Source organism: Lethenteron reissneri, chromosome 47 (genome assembly GCF_015708825.2).
Source record: "Lethenteron reissneri isolate LAM-NWPU_2019-01 chromosome 47, ASM1570882v1, whole genome shotgun sequence".
NCBI lineage: Eukaryota > Metazoa > Chordata > Hyperoartia > Petromyzontiformes > Petromyzontidae > Lethenteron > Lethenteron reissneri.
This window is the reverse complement of record NC_083825.1, coordinates 2,827,235-2,847,435: the sequence shown is the minus strand read 5'-3', so window position 1 is coordinate 2,847,435 and position 20,201 is coordinate 2,827,235. Positions and strand designations below refer to the sequence as shown.

Below are 20,201 nucleotides of genomic sequence, written 5' to 3'. Positions count from 1 at the left end.
ACCACTAGCGTCACGATACCCAACCATCACCACTAGCTACCATCACCAACTCCCAGCACCAACTACCAGCATCATCATCATCATCACCAGCACCATCATCATGACCAGCACCATCATCACCATCATCGCCACCACCTCCGCTTGCCTGAGCTTCTGAGCAATGGAGTTGGAGGATGCGTTCGAGCGGCATCGACGGATGGACGTGAAAGACAAAGATTGGGATGCCACTTTGGATATCGTCGCCACCGCGGGGCTGTGGCGCCACCAAGCGAGCACGAGACGACACCGACATGGGAGGTGAGGGCTGGAGGAAGGGGGACCATTAACAAGGTGCACCCCAAAAAAAACCGATTACTCAACGTGTACCCCAAATTAAAAAAAATCAAACTGCGTGTCCAAATATTGATTCAGAAATATTCCTGCACAAGGCCGATCTACTGAAACGTCGAGATCTCACCTTTATCTTCTTCTTGGTTCTTTCGGTAAAGTCACGTAGAAGGGAAATAATAAAAGAATACATATAAAACATAGTAACATGCAATTCTCACGACGTTTCGGCCACAACGCAAGCAGCCGTCCTCACCTTTACCCGAGACGGTAACATCCTTCCGATTATGTAATTCGACTCTCTTCTTATTATTACACGCTTCTTATTAACTCACTGTTGTTGTCGTTGCTGTATCCACAAATCTTGTAACTCAATTTTAACCCACTTCCCAATGTGGTATTGACTGCAAACTTGGTATACGTATGTCATAACAATGACAATACTATATTCTATCATAAAAATATCTATTTTTAAACATTCTTTTGTATATGTTACGTTTCGGCTTGGGTCTAATTTTCCCTTACGTGATGGCAAGCTTCGGGGCCACTTCCTGGAGTCGTGGAGTTCTGCCATTACTAGTACGGTACATCTCATTAAAGCGTGTTTTTAAAATTATTACTTATTTGTTGAGCCGGCTCGTAACTCCGCACGGCAATCTTCTGCCGAGACGGGAAACGGGAGGGTGGGGGGGTCCGGGACGTCTTGAAACGGGCCACCCAATTTCATGAACCGGCAGAGGTCGCAACCGGGTACCCGATACCCGTACCCTACCCGATACCCGGCTACCCGTACCCGGCCAGGTACGGGTAGCCGTTTTCAACCCTGGTGCGGCCGGGTACAGGTACGGGTAGGCCGTGAGTCACTGGTGAGTAACCGTTTGTCACTCATTTCGGGTCGGGTACGGGTAGGGAACGGGTACCCCTACCCGGTCCATTTGCGACCCTGGTGCGGCCGGGTACGGGTAAGGAATCAAAACCCGTTTGCGACCTCTGTGAACCGGTCCAGGAAGCGGTGATCCCACTGGGGTGTAACGAGGAGGGCGCAGATTGGCTCGCGTCGAGTGTCGTAGAGGCGGCACGGGGCAGCCTAAGTCAAGGCGCTGTTCATTTGCCCTCGTTCCACGCTTCAAAAAAATGCGGGGACAGTTCGCGATTGCGTCTGGCGCGAGACGTTCTCTTTATAAGTGCGGCAAAACTGGTTTTGAACCGGTTTTTCTCACCCATGCGGTTACCGGTTTTTCAACAATAAAAACACATTCCTGCGGAGGGAGCTGGTAGGAACGTTGGGTTGCTCGGTCAATGGCCAGGGTCAACGGCGGCGTCGTGTATCCGCAAATATGGCCGACTTTGAGGGCGGGCACAAGCCGGCGTGAGTAGGTTAAATGTTGAGTTTTATAAGGACACCACGGGGTGACCAGCCCCTCCCTACCCAGCCCTACCCCTCCCACCCCCCACCCAGCCCCACCCTCCCCACCCAGCCCTCCCTCCCCACCCAGCCCCTCCTTGCACGACGGACGGACACAATAAGCCCCTGTGGGCTGGTATAACCAGAGGTTCCTACCAGTACAATATTTTTAACAGGCCCCGCGCGTTTGTGAAACAAGGGCGAGCGGCATCTGGACCGGTCACCGGGCCTCCCGCTTCACCAACAAACCGTCACTGCCCAGCGCGGCGAAGTATGGTCAAAGAGGCGCCGTGATCGAAGAGGTGGGAGCGAGGAGACGTCCATCCAGCAGTGTAGTGACAAGGGAGTTCCCGACGAAAGCAAGCATCTCAATTTATTGTGAAGAGAAATATCGTGAAAACGTCTGTAGCGTCCGGTCAAATCACCATCATCACGGCTGTCACCATCAACCAACCACTGACATGATGTCATCATCTTGGTTACCATCATCACCTTCGACATCATCATTGGCATCACTATTATCGCCACCGTCACCCCCGCGCTGTCACTGGTGTTCACCGGAGCACGGGTCACCCACGGAGTTCCATCGCTTGCATCACCATCATCAGTCGTCATCATCGCCATCGTCAAACATACGATTCATCGTTGTCATATCGTGGTGGTCGTCATCATCGTTGTCATATCGTGGTGGTCGTCATCATCGTCGTAGACATCATCCATATCGTAGACATCATCCTTATCATCTTCGTCATCATCGTCACTGTCATCACCATCACTGCAGTGATCATCATCACCGTTGTTAACATCATGCTTACATCACAGGCATCATGCTTATCGTCGTCGTCACTGTCACCACCATCACCACCATCATCTTCATCACGATCGTTGTCTTCGTGGGCACACAGAGCTCGTGTGCCGCCCCCTCTTCACGTCGTCTTCGTCGTCGCCGTGGTGGCGGTGGTGGCAGTGGTGGCGGTGGTGGCGGTGGTGGCGGCGGTGGTTGCGGCGGTGGTAGTGGTGGTGGCGGCCGCTCTGTCCATGAAGCGAGCGAGCCGCACGTCGCGCTCCGTGACCCCACCACAGTCGTGCGACGTGAGGGTCACGCTCACCTAGAGGTCAGGGGTCACGGGAGATGAGGGCCAGTGGTGAGAGGGGGCGAGGGGTGGTGGTGATGGTGGTGAGAGAGGGTTGATGAATCGTGGCGAGGGATGGTGGTGAGCGGGGTGGGTGTCTGTGGTGCCTCACCTGCTTGTAGATGTTGCTCCACTCTGGGTGGTGATTCATCTTCTCGGCCTGCATCGCGACGCGCGTCATGAACCCAAACGCCTGCTCGCACAAAGACAAAGATCCCCCAGGTAGCCTCAAGAGGGCACACCCACAGGCGCACAGCAGACTCCGTTTGCCGCTAAGTGGTGGTGACATCACAACAGTGCTTGTGTCAGGCTAGGTGCACTTTTAGGCTGTCAAGTGAAGTGTGGAAGGCTCCCTGCTGACAGCTCACGGACAGACCCAGGTGTCTTGGGTTGACTGCTGTGCCAGGCTAGGTGCAGGAGGTCACGGGACAGACCCAGGTGTCTTGGGTTGACTGCTGTACCAGGCTAGGTGCAGGAGGTCACGGGACAGACCCAGGTGCCATGTATTGACTGCTGTGGCTGTGTCAGGCTAGGTGCAGGAGGTCATGGGACAGACCCAGGTGTCGTGGATTGACTTCTGTGCCAGGCTAGGTGCAGGAGGTCACGGGACAGACCCAGGTGCCATGGATTGACTGCTGTGGCTGTGCCAGGCTAGGTGCAGGAGGTCACGGGACAGACCCAGGTGTATTGGGTTGACTGCTGTGCCAGGCTAGGTGCAGGAGGTCACGGGACAGACCCAGGTGTCGTGGGTTGACTGAGCGAGATGACTAGCAGATGCACCACCTGTGCTCCCCCACTGCACCACCTTGCTGCATTTTAACTGCCCAGTGTTCCACTCGTTGTTGTGAGCATCCCGCACACACACACACGGTGGGTGGATAAAGTGAAGTGTGGGGAGGAGGTGGGCAGTGCTGCGCTCTGTAGCCGTGCATGGCTTCCTCTCTGCATGCACTGGGCGCTACGGTGGCTATGAGATGTTAACTACCTCGCCTGGTGTGCAGGAGGTCGTGGGTTCGATCCCGACCCTGATGCCTGCTGCTGTATATTTGGAGTCTGCGTGTCTCTCTCTCTCATCATCATCACGGTGGCTAGGAGATGTTAACTACCTCGCCTGGTGTGCAGGAGGTCGTGGGTTCGATCCCGACCCTGACGCCTGCTGCTGTATATTTGGAGTCTGCGTGTCTCTCTCTCTCTCATCATCACGATGGCTATGAGATGTTAACTACCTCGCCTGGTACGCAGAAGGTCGTGGGTTCGATCCCGACCCTGACGCCTGCTGCTGTATATTTGGAGTCTGCGTGTCTCTCTCTCTCTCATCATCACGGTGGCAATGAGATGTTAACTACCTCGCCTGGTGTGCAGGAGGTCGTGGGTTCGATCCCGACCCTGACGCCTACTGCTGTATATTTGGAGTGTCTCTCTCTCTCTCCCCGTGGTCGCGTGAGTTTTTCTCCGCGTACTCCGGTTCCCCCCCCCCCCCCACCCCGACATTTAGAATCAACATCACTCGTTCTGAGTGTTTGACTGCTTTACATCCCCACGTGACGACGAGCCACTTGCTTGAGCTATCACTTGTGACAGCCAGGTCGCTTCTGCCAAATGAGCTGTAACAGCTCAGAGCGGCCTTAACCCAGTAAACAAAATAAACATCTGATGAGCCCCTGCCTGGTTGAAGCTGGCGAAGGTGAACCTCTTGGTGAGCGCGTCACGTCCCTCGGCCACCGTCCAGCCGGCCTCGCCGAGCTCCGCCAGCCTCTCCTCTCGCTCCTCGGGCCCAAGGAGGCCGGGCCGGCCTGCCGGGGGCCGCGGTGCCGAGGCCTGGACAGGGGGCCAGGGGGGGGGGGGCACCGAGGGAGGTCAGGGCCGGACCCACCGCGCCTCGTCTGGGAGGCTCAGAGCATCACGGGTCGTGGATTGTGTCCGCTGCTCCGGAGAGCGGGAGAGATCGACGATTGGTCGATGTTCGGTCGCCTCGTCCGTGGCATTCGTCGTGATTTGTCACCCAACGAGGGAGTGGGCCACGTGTCAAGGCTGCTGCCCTCGTTCCACTCACTCTGGGGGGTGTGGGGCCCGGCTGGCAACCACTCAACGCTGCCCACTCGACCACGGTAGCCCATGCCCGCCTCCACCACAGCCCCGACTTTCACTGACCGGGCTTGGTGAAGTATGGTCATATACTGTAACCCCCCCCCCCCCCAGGAGTGAGATGGGTGGAGGCACAGGCCTTCATCCAGCAGTGCATCACACCGTGAATTTCAGCTCGACACAACACAACCACACTCACCCCCACCACACTCACCCCGAAACAAACTCACCCCAAGCACACTCACCCCTACCACACTCACCCCTACCACACTCACCCCAACCACACTCACCCCCAACCACACTCACCCCTACTACTCTCACCCCAACCACACTCACCCCAACCACACTCACCCCCACCACACTCACCCCACCACGCTCACCCCCCACCACGCTCACCCCTACCACACTCACCACCAACAACACTCACCCCCAACCACACTCACCCCCACCCACACTCACTCCATACACACTCACCCCCAACCACACTCACCCCTACCACACTCACCCCCACCACACTCATCCCCACCACACTCACCCCTACCACACTCACCCCTACCACACTCACCCCCAAACACACTCACCCCTACCACACTCACCCCTACCACACTCACCCCAACCACACTCACCCCTACCACACTCACCCAAACCACACTCACCCAAACCACACTTACCCCTACCACACTCACCCCTACCACACTCACCCAAACCACACTCACCCCTACCACACTCACCCCTACCACACTCACCCAAACCACACTCACCCCCAACCACACTCACCCCTACCACACTCACCCCTACCACACTCACCCCTACCACACTCACCCCTACCACACTCACCCCTACCACACTCACCCCTACCACACTCACCCCTCACACTCACCCCTACCACACTCACCCCTACCACACTCACCCCAACCACACTCACCCCTACCACACTCACCCCCAACCACACTCACCCCTACCACACTCACCCCTACCACACTCACCCCTACCACACTCAACCAAACCACACTCACCCCTACCACACTCACCCCCACCCACACTCACCCAAACCACACTCACCCCTACCACACTCACCCCTACCACACTCACCCCTACCACACTCACCCCCTACCACACTCACCCCTACCACACTCACCCCTACCACACTCACCCCCACCACACTCACCCCTACCACACTCACCCCTACCACACTCACCCCCACCACACTCACCCCACCCACACTTACCCCAACCACACTCACCCCCACCACACTCACCCCCACCACACTCACCCCCACCACACTCACCCCCAACCACTCTCACCCCTACCACACTCACCCCCACCACACTCACCCCTACCACACTCACCCCTACCACACTCACCCCCAACCACACTCACCCCTACCACACTCACCCCTACCACACTCACCCCCAACCACACTCACCCCCACCATACTCACCCCCACCACACTCACCCCTACCACACTCACCCCTACCACACTCACCCCCACCACACTCACCCCAACCACACTCACCCCTACCACACTCACCCCCAACCACACTCACCCCTACCACACTCACCCCTACCACACTCACCCCTACCACACTCACCCCCAACCACACTCACCCCCAACCACACTCACCCCAACCACACTTACCCCACCCACACTCACCCCAACCACTCACCCCCAACCACACTCACCCCCAACCACTCACCCCCACCACACTCACCCCCAACCACTCACCCCCACCACACTCACCCCCACTCACCCCAACCACACTCACCCCAACCACACTCACCCCCAACCAACTCACCCCAACCACACTTACCCCAACCACACTCACCCCCCACCACACTCACCCCTACCACACTCACCCCCACCACACCTCACCCCCAACCACACTCACCCCCACCACACTCACCCCTACCACACTCACCCCCAACCACACTCCCCCTACCACACTCACCCCTACCACACTCACCCCCAACCACACTCACCCCCACCACACTCACCCCCACCACACTCACCCCCACCACACTCACCCCCACCACACTCACCCCCACCACACTCACCCCAACCACACTCACCCCAACCACACTCACCCCAACCACACTCACCCCCACCACACTCACCCCCACCACACTCACCCCAACCACACTCACCCCAACCACACTCACCCCAACCACACTCACCCCTACCACACTCACCCCCCACCACACTCACCCCTACCACACTCACCCCCTACCACACTCACCCCCAACCACACTCACCCCCTACCACACTCACCCCCCACCACACTCACCCCTACCACACTCACCCCCTACCACACTCACCCCCACTCACCCCTACCACACTCACCCCCAACCACACTCACCCCTACCACACTCACCCCTACCACACTCACCCCTACCACACTCACCCCCAACCACACTCACCCCAACCACACTCACCCCAACCACACTCACCCCACCCACACTCACCCCAACCACTCACCCCCAACCACACTCACCCCCAACCACTCACCCCCACCACACTCACCCCCAACCACTCACCCCCACCACACTCACCCCTACCACACTCACCCCCCCACCACACTCACCCCTACCACACTCACCCCCTACCACACTCACCCCCCACCACACTCACCCCCAACCACACTCACCCCTACCACACTCACCCCTACCACACTCACCCCTACCACACTCACCCCCAACCACACTCACCCCCAACCACACTCACCCCAACCACACTCACCCCACCCCCACTCACCCCAACCACACTTACCCCAACCACACTCACCCCAACCACACTCACCCCTACCACACTCACCCCTACCACACTCACCCCAACCACACTCACCCCTACCACACTCACCCCTACCACACTCACCCCTACCACACTCACCCCCAACCACACTCACCCCAACCACACTCACCCAACCACACTCACCCCAACCACACTCACCCCAACCACTCACCCCTACCACACTCACCCCCCACCACACTCACCCCAACCACACTCACCCCTACCACACTCACCCCCCACCACACTCACCCCTACCACACTCACCCCCTACCACACTCACCCCCCACCACACTCACCCCTACCACACTCACCCCCCACCACACTCACCCCTACCACACTCACCCCCAACCACACTCACCCATACCACACTCACCCCTACCACACTCACCCCCCACCACACTCACCCCTACCACACTCACCCCCAACCACACTCACCCCTACCACACTCACCCCTATCACACTCACCCCCAACCACACTCACCCCACCCACACTCACCCCAACCACTCACCCCCAACCACACTCACCCCCAACCACTCACCCCCACCACACTCACCCCCAACCACTCACCCCCACCACACTCACCCCCACTCACCCCAACCACACTCACTCCACATTAGCTCAATACATGCAAATACTGAAATGTCAACCCTACAAGTACTGTATATACTGTATATATATACAAACGCACAAAGATCCCCCGTGTAGCCTTAACAGACTGTAGGGGCAAGTGCTGTTAGCGAGCACCTATACAGAGGCCGGCACGACACACGAGGGGGTGGGTAGCCAGCACCACGCCCGGCCGCCTTTGTCTCCCCAGTGGCGATGTTTACTACACAACGCACCAGGTACTCATTTGAGTCTGAGTCGACCTAGGAGATGCCCAGGACCGGTTCAGATAATCGTCGCCGGCGGTGTTTGGCCGTGAGCGGGAATCGAACTCGGGTCACCGGGTTCGAAGCGCAGCGTAGCGCTAACCACTACACCCACCGCTCCTCGACCCCCACGTGCGTCCTGGGGGTCACCACGTGGAGCGCACGCGGAACCCCTGAAGCCATCGAGGGGACCCCCAGACCCCCGCTCACCATGGTCCTGGGGGCTCTGCAGAGGGGGCCCGGACCCCTGGAGACGGCGAGACGGAGTAGGGAGCGCATTGGCGGGGGGGGGGGGTCACCAAAGGGGACCCACTGCACGACCCCTGGTGGGAGGAATGGAGATTGGCTCAGACTTGCGTGTCACGCGTTGCCGGGTTAGAGGGAAATCCCCCGTTCAAATCGATGATAGAAAACCTCCAGACAGACAGATTTATATTTTTTTAATAATATTTTTTTTTACACTACACTAGTGGTTGATAATCGTTTTTTAACCCTTTTATCTGGCAACAAAACTGACACTTTTTTTACAAGGAGTCATGTTTGCATTGACCACAATACTTGCGGTCGCAATGCAAACAAAAAAACATAACTCTGCGCCTTTTGGCGTCATCTGGTCCAACACCATGTGAGACTAGGCTCTAAGAAAAGCTGTCTCTCGGGTGTGGACCAATCAATTTAAAGGACAGTGCATACATGATCAGAGTTGTGTTTTTTGTTTGCATTCCGACCGCAGGTATTGTGGTCAATGCAAACATGACTCCTTGTAAAAAAAAGTGTCAGTTTGGTTGCCAGATAAAAGGGTAAAAAACCAATTATCATATTTTTTATTCTGCCAAATGAGGTTCCAATGGTACACCAGTGGTTATTCACCGTGCACCCCAGGTCAAGAACCACTGTGCAATGCGATATCTCTCTCAATATTCTCTATGCCCCCCTCTATCCCAGCAAGGCTACCCAGGGTGGCTCCCAAACTTCAATGCACGCAGCTCCCTCCCCACGTCGTCCTTCTCAAGTTCTCAGTTATCGCCAGTTTCCACATCCCTCGTGTTGGTCACACACGCACTGGCGTTGTCGCTGGAGAGTTGCTGGATGAACCATGGAACGTGCTGGAAGTTCTTCCCGCAAATTGTCCCCAACTCTCAAGCAGGGTAGGACGTTTAAGCCGTATTTTTACTGTAAATATCACACCCACTCAAGAGTTTGCATTCCGACCGCAGGTATTGTAGTCAATGCAAACATGACTCCTTGTAAAAAAAGGTGTCAGTTTTGTTGCCAGATAAAAGGGTAAAAAACCAATAATCATATTTTTTTCTTCTGCCAATGAGGTTCCAATGGTACACTCAAGAGGGGGTGTCAAGAGATTGTGCACCTAAAATAGAATGCACAAAAAAAACAAAGTAATGCTTAAGGGGCCGTCCATAAATGACGTCACGCGATTTTGAATGATTTTTTACCCCCTTCCCTTCGTCACACGGCGTCAAAAAGTCAGACCCCCCCCTAAAATATGACGTCACAAAGCTCTGCCCCCCCCCCCCCCCCAAAACCATATTTCCATTTTGAAAATAAAACATGCTTCAAATCGCTTTAAACTGTTGTCATTGTAGTGCGTATTTAATGTGGCGCTGCACTCTGATGTTGTAGGAGTGTTGTTATAACAATTATATATTTATTTAAAGTTGCCCCTTTTTAATGTGACGTCACATTTCTCACCCCCCCCCCCCCTCGTCACAAAAATCTGACCCCCCCCCCCTCCCAGGTGCGTGACGTCATTTATGGACGCCCCCTCCGAAATACAGAGGCTCGAAGCGGGGCCCATTACCCCCGGCAAGGAATTCCAGCCCCTTGCGGGCAACACTCGAGGAAGTTGACACCCTTACTTCTAAAATATCTCAAACACATTCCTGCGGAGGGAGCTGGTAGGAACGTTGGGTTGCTCGGTCAATGGCCTGCAGGGTCAACGGCGGCGTGGTGTATTCCGCAAATATGCCCGACTGTGAGGGCGGACACAAGCCGGCGTGAGTAGGTTAAACGTTGATTTTTATAAGGGCACCACGGGGTGACCAGCCCCACCCCTCGCACGCCCCACCCAGCCCCACCCCTCCCACCCAGCCCCTCCCTACCCTCCCAGCCCCTCACCACCCTCCTCACCCAGCCCCTCCCCACCCTCCCCTCCCCACCCAGCCCCACCCCTCCCACCCAGCCCCTCCCCACCCTCCCCACCCAGCCCCACCCCTCCCACCCAGCCCCTCCCCACCCAGCCCCTCTTGGTTCTTGTACTCTTTGTTGTTGTAACGTTCTGACCTGCCCCTACTGGACATATGATAAAGCGCTTAATAGCTCATCGGATTCCTCCAGTGTCAATATATATTTTGATTCTGATATTTAACAAAATGGTACAATGTTAACGCTCACGATGCGACAATCATCGCGATATCAGTTTCCCCGTAACTTTGTTATCGCACAGGACATGTATTTTTGTACCTTGCTTTTCCGTACATCGTGTACAAAGATATTCACTCGGGAAAGTTGTTATTTCGGCTTGCAGTTCTGTCAACACAAGCCTGCGCCCTCCCCCTACCCCCATGGGATCTAAAAATCATTGCGACTTTGACGATCTGTTGACACTCACGGCGAACGCGCACAACACACAAATCATTCAGAATACGAAATTGACGGCCAACATTTATTTGCCACGCCCGTCAATCAATCCAAAAAATGTCCGACTTCATAGGTTCTGATGATGCTTTGCTGTCGTTTCAAGAGAAACGTCGACGATCTAATTGCCGAGTTTTGCTGTGGGGCGATTTATTCAAGCCGCTGGCGTGAACCGAATTGACGATTGGCGCTTTAAAACGCACGTGACGATTTGATGCATTTGGATGTCGGGCGGTGGAAGGTTTTACGACACTCGGCCAGATCATTACGTGGCTTAATCCCCCCAAAAATAAATTATGACTCCCAGAGTGCTTTACAAAGCAATTCATATTTTTGCCGATTCATATTGTCGGGAATATATTGTGAAGAAAATATATTTTGCAAAGTGAACGATGCGATTATCGTGGGTCTTACACTATACATTGTATCGCAGTATTGTACCATGTATTGCAGTATCATACAATGTATCGCAGTATCGTACAATGGATCAGAATATCATACGACGTATCACAGTATCATCACATCACGGCAAGTGTAGTAGAAATGCAGTGACCGACAGCGCCATCATCCTCATTAAACGCAGCCCAACAAATAACTCCTCGCACGAAGACGCCATGAACCCAAAACCATATTCTAAAACTTTATTGTACAGCAGATCCCCGTGGTATTAACAACAATATACACACCAGGCACGTGACATTTTCAGCCCCACTCTGCCAATACAAACACATCGTCTCCACCTCGAAGCTGCGCCAGGGACGAAAGATTCTCAACATCACGCAGTCATCGTTGGCGTCGTTGTGCGGAATATAAATTACGAAATCGGATGATTCACCTCCACATGATGCACTCCCCGACAGTGACAGATCCAAAGTAGGGTGGGGGGCAGGGGTCCCCCGCCCCTCCTGGCACCCCCAAAATAGGCATTTTTTTTAATATTTAGCAGAGAAAAGACGTAGATTTTTTTTTTATCATTATAAATGTAGGGCTGGATTTAGAATGCCTGATATTTCAGTTCACTACTCCCGAGGGGTAATGTCTGCATCTGCCTCCGCTCGAGGAAAGGCCGTGTGGCTTGTGTTGCCTCCGAAACGTCGTGATTTTTATTTTTTTATTTTACTTTTATTAAGTTAAATTTTTTACCTACGTGACTTTACCGAAAAAACCTAAGAATATGTGTAAAGTAACTTTGATCTATTGTGTGGAGGAACAGGCGCGTGAAGGAGGCGAATCGTCTACTTATGAATGTTGTAACGTCGTCCGATCCTTCATCAAATGTCAAGCGAGACACACGCTGACAGGACAGGGGTGGTGGGGCGCGTGGTGGGGGTGGACGTCGGGGGAGAGCCATAGTGCCCGCGCATTGAATATATGTACAGTACATCGCTAATTTTCAATAAATTACTAACCTCACAAGCGTTTGAGATCTCGCATTTTAGGGTGACGCTGAGAACACAATTAGACGTGAAAGATGTCTCGGTTACGAATCGTAACATCAGCTGTGAAAGGTGAGTTGCAAGAAATAATTGGATATTGCCAAACAATTACGTGTGAATCAGTCAAACAAGAACAAGACGGCCACGGTTTAATTCCAGTCAGTACAAGCTGGGGTGGCAATTCAGAAAACGTTCCCATGCCCGGCACACCACATCCAGTACCAGCTCTCGCTATGGTGGACATGTAGCCAGAGGCTCACAGGGAGAGCCCGACTGCCACACTATCTCCTTGGGAGAATCAAAGGCAGAAGGGCAAGAGGAAGACAAAGACGGACGTCGTGGTGACAGATGACCTGGCAGGATTGAATTTTGCCGCTCATTGCAAAGGTTCGCGGTTCGAGCCCAACACTGCAGGTGCATTAACCAGAAATGCGTGCGCGTTACAAATTGTTTTATTGTTATTATTATAAAGAGATGACACCGATGGATGGGTGGGCTAAGCTCACCAAGGTTGGATTGTGTCCAAAACCACGTGTACAACTGCCCGCGTGCCTACACGCACACGCGCGCACACAACCCTGCAACGATGTCATGTCCCTCCCACGACGGACACATTTTCCACGAGCACAGGCACATCAACGTAACCATGGCACTTGCGCCAAGCTAGGTGCACTCTTAGGCAAAGTGAAGTGGTTAAAGCTTTCCACTGGGTGAAGCAGCATAGTGAGGTTGCAACGATTTAAACGAGGCCCCCTAAACCCCATCCAATTCCTGCCAGCCCCCCACCTCCCACAAACCTCTCTTCTTAGCCCAGTGCCCGGGTCCTTCCAGAACAATGGGCCCTGATGCGATTGCACCGCCTGCACACTCGATATTTGCGCCACGGTCCCAGGATGGGCCCGCATCTCACGGGGTGGACTGGCACGCGCATCAGCAGCACGTCACACGATGCCAGCCAGCTGCAATCCCCCGTACAGCCTTTAACAGGATGTGGGGGCAAGTGCTGCTCATGAGCATCTGTAAAGGCCAGCACGGTGCACAGGGGGTGCCAGGGAGGGGGGTGGTGTTGGCCATCACCACGCTCGGTGCTGATGTTTACATGCCGCCCTGGTGACGCGCCCCCATCGCTGCACCCACCACACTAACGTGCTGTGCTTTATACAAAACATCTCCACGGTGTAGCCACACAGGGTGGCGGTGGGCAGGTGTTGGGGTAGTGCGTAGGTGGACCCCCCCCCCACTACCATACGCACGCGGCAGAGATTGGCGTGCAGCTCAGTCCTGGTGCTGGTGCTGCTGGCGCTGGTGGTGCCAGGCCGCGGGCACGACGCGGCGCAGCACGCCGGTCTGGCTGGCGCCGTACGCGAGGAACGCGGCAATGAAGGCGAGCGAGAAGACGAGCAGCCAGTCCGTGGCGCGCGCCACCTCGCTTGGCACGGGCCCCTCCAGGTCCTGCGGCGTCACCGCCACTTGCTCGTCCGCCGGTACTCCTGGGGCCACGAGCAGACCGCCGGGGGAACACACAAGTCTTAACTGCACGCACCGCACGCGCCGCACGCTGGGAAAAACCACACTTGAGCCATCGGTGACGATGCAAGCAAATCGCTCTGGACATCGCGCACATGTGTTTATGCATACAGTTGCCGATGAGTGCAACGATGATGAGGAGTTTGATAGTGATGATCAGTGCGATGCTAATGAGTGCAATGCTGTGCATGAGTGTGAGGAGGATGATGATGATGATTTTGTTGCTGGGGGGAGACCTGTGTGGTTGAGAAGGAAGGAGGAGAGGGCGGGCAAGGTTCTCTCCGTGTGGTTGAACCGCGCCACCGGCTTTGCTCCCTGGAACAGCAGAATGTTTGGCACAGCCACCGTGCCGAAGCGCGTTGCCAGGCTGGGACACGCCACAGAGACACGGGAAATACAGGGACACGGAGACACACAGGAACACACCCAGAGACAAGGGGATATACGGGGAGACACGAGGAGACATGGGGAGAGAGGAAACGAAAAACAATTATTCAAGAGAATCAATTGAATCGGCGGGGGGGGGGGGGGTGATGAATCTTAGTTGATTTTCAAGTTTTTACTCTCACATTGTTTTGGGCTTTGGGGGGTGGTGAGGGAAGGGTGGGTTTGGGGGGTACACGGGTGGATTGGTTTTGGGTGCGTGGGTTGTTTTGGGGTTTGAGGGGCAGGTTTGTGGGGGGGGGCACCTGCTGTGCTGGGAGGCGTCCAGCGCCACGAAGTGGAAGGAGGGAAAGGCCCGCGCCAGCGCGTTGAAGTGCGGCGCCAGCCCGGCCGAGAACTGGCACCAGGGCGCGAAGAAGAGGACGACGGCGCACTCGCTGCCACTGCCGTTCAGCACTTCGAGCAGATCCTGCAGACGCACGCACGCAGAGACGAGCGGCGGTGGTGCTGGCTACGCACGCACACAGGAGCCTGGTGGCGGTGGTGGTGGCAATGCACGCACACGGAGCCTGGTGGTGGGGGTGCCGGCAACTAACGCACACGGAGCCCAGCACTTTGGCGGCGGCAGCGAGGGTTGGTGGATCACTGCACGCATGTTGCACAAGTCCTTTCCTGTGATTGTCGAGGTGGTGCAATATCCTGGCTCGCCGGGAGGAGGTCTAGAAAATGTTGACAGGGTGGAGTGTTGCCCCCTGGCACGTGTGGGTTTTCTCCGGGTACTCTGGTTTCCTCCCACGTGTGTACACCCTCCAATTGGTTGAAAACATCTTAGTATATCGAGGGCCGCAGAGCTTGGGTAATTGTTGGTAATGCCGACTCACCCCCTGCTTTCCCGCTTGCCCGTGTATCCTCGCGCGAATACCGAATGCGTTACAAGCCAAAAATATCGTCATGCTGATGGTCACTCTGTATCTCGACGAGTCCATGCACATTCTGGTAGCTCACCCGTGCCTGCCGAGCGCGGTCCCGCACACTTCACCGGTATCCGTGCGCTCACCTGCGACTGCTGGAGGATGTAGACCCCCAGGGCCTCGCCGGGATCCGCGCGCTCCGTGCAATTGATCTTGGGGGGCCGCGCGGCAGCCTCCGTGGCGTTCTCCCGGCCGCTGCCGTCCTCTGCCTGCACCGCGTTGCCCGGCACCATCGACAGCCCCGGCACCTGACTGTCCTCTCCCCCGTCCTCCTCCTCCTCGTCCTCCTCCTCCTCCACCTCGACACCCTCCACTTCCCCCTCAACCTCCTCGTCATCTTCCACCTCCACCTCGGCCTCCGCTCCCTCCTCGGCCGGCCTGTCAGGTGGCCTGAGGAGCCGCGTGACGGCGGCGAGGAGATCCGAGAAGTCTCCCTGCTCCTCCACCGTGGCCTCCTCGGGCTTCATGAAGTCCACCGGGGGGGCCTCCCCACCGGGCCCCCCACCGCCAGTCTCGTCGAGCCCCCCACCATCTATCACGGGTGAACAAAACGATAGGGATAAACTACAGGCCAGTCGTAGTGCACACGCGCATCAAGGGGAGGTCAACCTTCCCTTACTAGGGAGCCAAATAGCGTTTATAATAATTTTCGATTTAAAGCTTTCGTGACTGCAGGGATTCATCTTCTTGGTTCTTTCGGTAAAGTCACGTAGAAGGGAAGTAATAAAATAATAAAAATAAAACATAATAAAATAATTATCACGACGTTTCGGCCACAACACAAGCAGCTGTCGCCTCGACAGACCTGGTTTTCACCTGAGGGCGTCTGCTTGCGTTGTGGCCGAAACGTCGTGAGATCTATTTTATTATGTTTTATTTTTATTATTTTATTACTTCCCTCCTACGCGACTTTACCAGCGTTTATAATAGTTAAGGTGCTGCAAAGTTTCGTAGTAGGGGGCAATGCTACGTGCGTTTTTCCAGCCGAGTGATTTGCTCGTAAATGTGGACCGTGACACTTTTTAGAATGTCACGAGATCTGTTACGTCCACTGTGTAGCAGGCGGCTCGTGGTCATTGCACCCACAGCTTTAATCGAGCAGCAGCCATGGGACTCGACCCGCGAAACTCCACAGCAAGCGTCGAACGCTCGGTCAAAATCGCCGAACAGGACTTGCACAGCCACCACCGATAGGCGCTTCGAGTGACAGGTCACATACCACACGTGAGCATAACCGGAAAAAGAGAATGGGTTGAAGACGACATCGGCGCTAGAAAGACGTGGCACTACTCTAGAATATTGTGGCACAAGACGGGGAAATAGTTGAAAACAAATGACGAAATGTGCAGTGGACACCGACGTGCTATCAGGCCATGAAAAGTGAGTATGGGTATAGAAAGTATGTGGCAGAACGATTTGTAGAGGGGATGTTAGGTTTTGATTTAAAGCTTTCGTGACTGCAGGGATTCATATTTTTGGATCTTTTGGTAAAGTCACGTAGAAGGGAAACAATTAAATAATACAAATATAAAACAATACAATTCTCACGACGTTTCGATTGCAACACAAGCAATCATCATCAGGCGTGAAACTCACAGCAAGGATTTTTTTTAAAAACAGGGATATTAGGTGTTATACTCGAGCTATGATTAAGTGAGCCTGGGGTTTTCCTCGCGAAATCAACAATCGCTCGCCGCGACAAGAGGTCAAACATCCCCCCAAGAGGTCAAACATTCCCCCCAAGAGGTCAAACATCGCCCCCAAGAGGTCAAACATCCCCCAAATGCAGCAGCGACAAAGGTGCAGACGCGGCCCCCTGCAATACAAAGATCTCAACTCGCACGCCACTTGCAAGCAGAAGGGGCCTTTGCCGCAGAGAGTTCAAGAGAGACCCTCCCCCGCCATAGCTCAGCTTGGCCTACTCTTCCACGTTGGGCAGACGTCCAAGAGAGAGAGGTCGAGGGGATGGGTGTCAATTCTAGATGTGAAGCTTTCGTGACTGCAAGGATTCATATTCTTAGGTTTTTTCGGTAAAGTCACGTAGGAAAAAAAATTAAAATTAATAAAATTAAAATAAAATAAAAATCACGACGTTTCGGAGGCAACACAAGCTTCCGTCTTCAGGTGGAACCGTCACAGCACGATAGCTGTATCAAGTAAAGAGAAATTCCAAGAAAACAGTCCTTGTATATATACTGGTTGAGGGTGGGAGCAGCCAAGGTAGGCCCTGAATATTATTGTTGTGAGGTTCGGTGCGGCTGAAGCACGCTGTTAGAAATGAGCCTTTGTTGTGTAAACTAGGTGCGGATGATGTAAAGGTGCGTGTAAAAGGGGACTGAGCCTTGAGTTATGTAGAGGTGATGCGGCTGAAATAGCTTCCAGGAAATGAGTGTCACCCACACTTTGCCCCACCAGAAGTGACCGGCCGACCGAGGGTGGACAGCCGAGGGTGGTGGACCCACGTGGACAGCCGAGGGTGGTGGCCAGAGGCGACGGGGTCACTTAAGTGGCTTTGCGCCGTTGGATAAGCGCCGCACACGAATCATCGTCACGTCTATGAATGATTATTAACGAGACATTTATATTTACGCGATCTAACCCCCCCCCCCTCCTCCCCAAACAAAAAAATAAACCTAGATTATTATGGATCATAGTTAGTGTTGTCATTGCTCCTGTTAAAGGGGTGGGTGGCAGGTCACACGGCGTCAGGAGGCCAACCCCGGTGTGGCCTAGAAGCCGCTGCCTCACCAGGCGCGGGGTGCCCGGCGGGAGCTTCTATCCGAGGACGGTGACCCCCTCCCCGAGCCCCAGGGCCTGTGGCAAGGCCTGACACGCAACCAACGCGCGGCTTACGGGAAGAGTCCGCGGCGTGGCAGACGGTCAGCCCCGGGGACAGGAGGGCAGCGCAGAGGAGGACGACGGCGGTGCGCGCTTCGCACCAACGCATGGCGTGACGAGCACGAGGCTTGACGAGGTTTTTGGTTGTTGGGTTTGGTGGTGGTAGTTGTGGGCAGTGATGGAGGTGATTGCATTTCCTAGAGCGCATGCGCCACACCGCGCGTGTTGTGATTGGTCGGGAGGCGACGCGGGGGGAGGGGTGTGCGGGGGGGGTGGGGGCGGTTTGGGGCGCGCGCGTGCGCACTACGAAATTTAAAACCTACGCGAAGCCGCACACACACACAGAGAGGTCACGTGAGTTTGGGGTCAGCCGGGTCGGCTGTCGGAAATCAGTGGAGGAAATGATGATCATCATCATCATAATTATAGATTAAAAGTTTTCGTGACTGCAAGGATCCATATACTCTTTGGTTCTTTCGGTAAAGTCACGTAGGTGAAAAATAAAAATTTTAATGAGAATAATAAAATGAAAATGCCTCCGAAACGTCGTGATTTCATTTAGTTATTATCTTTTTTTTCATCTACGTGAAAAAAACAAAGAGTATAATTATATTTCTCTTCTTGGTTCTTTCGGTAAAGTCACGTAGAATGGAAATAATAAAATAATAAAAATAAAACATAATAAAATAATAATATAATAATATAATAAAATAATATATTATAATATAATAGCATAATCATAATAATTATCAGTCAAGATCAATGCACAGCTTGATCGAGGCTTCCCCAAGCCGCTTCCACGTCTCAACGATCCCACGGGACCATCTGTGGAAGAAAAAACCTTTATAGCTCATCGGATTTCCTCCGGTATGAAAACAACATATTAATTGACCCAGCAAACCTCTGCACGAGCTGGATTCATCGCTCCGTCTCCCCGAGTGGACGCGAAGCGTTACCCCCTTTGGCTGCACACTCCTTGGGTGCCGTCCATAAATGACGTCACGCGATTTTGTAAGATTTTTGACCCCCCCCCCTCGTCACACGGCGTCACAAAAAGTCAGACCCCCCCCCTCAAATATTACGTCACAAAGCTCTGCCCCCCCCCAAAAAAAAACATGCTTCAAATCGCTTTAAACTATTGTCATTGTAGTGCGTATTGAATGTGGCGCTGCACTCTGATGTTGTAGGAGAAAACATTTATTAAAAAATCTATTTAATTAAGTAGAACGTGTTGTCTATATTTATTTAAAGTTCCGCATTTTGATGTGACGTCACATTTCTCAAACCCCCCCCTCCCCCCCTCGTCACACATCGTCACAATTGTCTGACCCCCCCCACTCCCCCCTAGGTGCGTGACGTCATTTATGGACGGCCCCTTGCCCCTGCCCCGAGCGGGCCACAGTTTCTTTTTTTTTCTCTTCATGGCTCCCATCTCCTGAGTGGACATCCCTACGGGCGCGTTCGTGTATTATTTGGCAGTTATGTATGTTTTGCTGAACTTCTTTCGCACCGTACATTGCCAACCGCGATAATTGGAGACGCGGGGGAAGGCCGACAAACTAAACAGAAAAAAAACATTTCAAAAGAAATTTCGTTTGTAGATTCCTCAAAAGTGCATTTCTCCAGTGGCTTCCTAATATCGGAAGGAAGAGCGTTCCAGACGTGCATCTGAAAGCGCGCGATACGGTGACCGTCTGCCTCTTTGGGTGAATGTCTCTCGGCTGACGCCGCTGACCCCCCACGTTCTGACCCGCCCCCTACTGGACATCTGTGTAAAAA

The 20,201-nt window shown here is 54.2% G+C and overlaps 2 protein-coding genes and 1 long non-coding RNA gene across 3 annotated transcripts; 1 reads left to right on the top strand and 2 right to left on the bottom strand.

Annotated features, from left to right (window-relative positions):
* Positions 1–158: 158 nt before the first annotated feature.
* Positions 159–10,809, top strand: LOC133354403 (uncharacterized). The gene is made up of 3 exons (XR_009756581.1): positions 159–297; positions 1,932–2,034; positions 10,368–10,809. It is a non-coding gene; the product is annotated as an uncharacterized LOC133354403 (long non-coding RNA).
* Positions 2,080–9,015, bottom strand: LOC133354395 (pterin-4-alpha-carbinolamine dehydratase 2-like). The gene is made up of 4 exons (XM_061571202.1): positions 8,822–9,015; positions 4,531–4,683; positions 2,978–3,058; positions 2,080–2,841 (listed from the first exon to the last, which is right to left on the bottom strand). The coding sequence occupies exons 1-4, from the start codon at positions 8,888–8,890 to the stop codon at positions 2,659–2,661; spliced, it is 486 nt and encodes a 161-aa protein (XP_061427186.1). The 5' UTR covers positions 8,891–9,015; the 3' UTR covers positions 2,080–2,658.
* Positions 10,810–11,280: 471 nt separating the features above from the next.
* Positions 11,281–18,630, bottom strand: TXNDC15 (thioredoxin domain containing 15). The gene is made up of 5 exons (XM_061571246.1): positions 18,438–18,630; positions 15,671–16,116; positions 14,919–15,082; positions 14,466–14,596; positions 11,281–14,192 (listed from the first exon to the last, which is right to left on the bottom strand). The coding sequence occupies exons 1-5, from the start codon at positions 18,628–18,630 to the stop codon at positions 13,978–13,980; spliced, it is 1,149 nt and encodes a 382-aa protein (XP_061427230.1). The 3' UTR covers positions 11,281–13,977.
* Between the last annotated feature and the right edge of the window lie 1,571 nt (positions 18,631–20,201).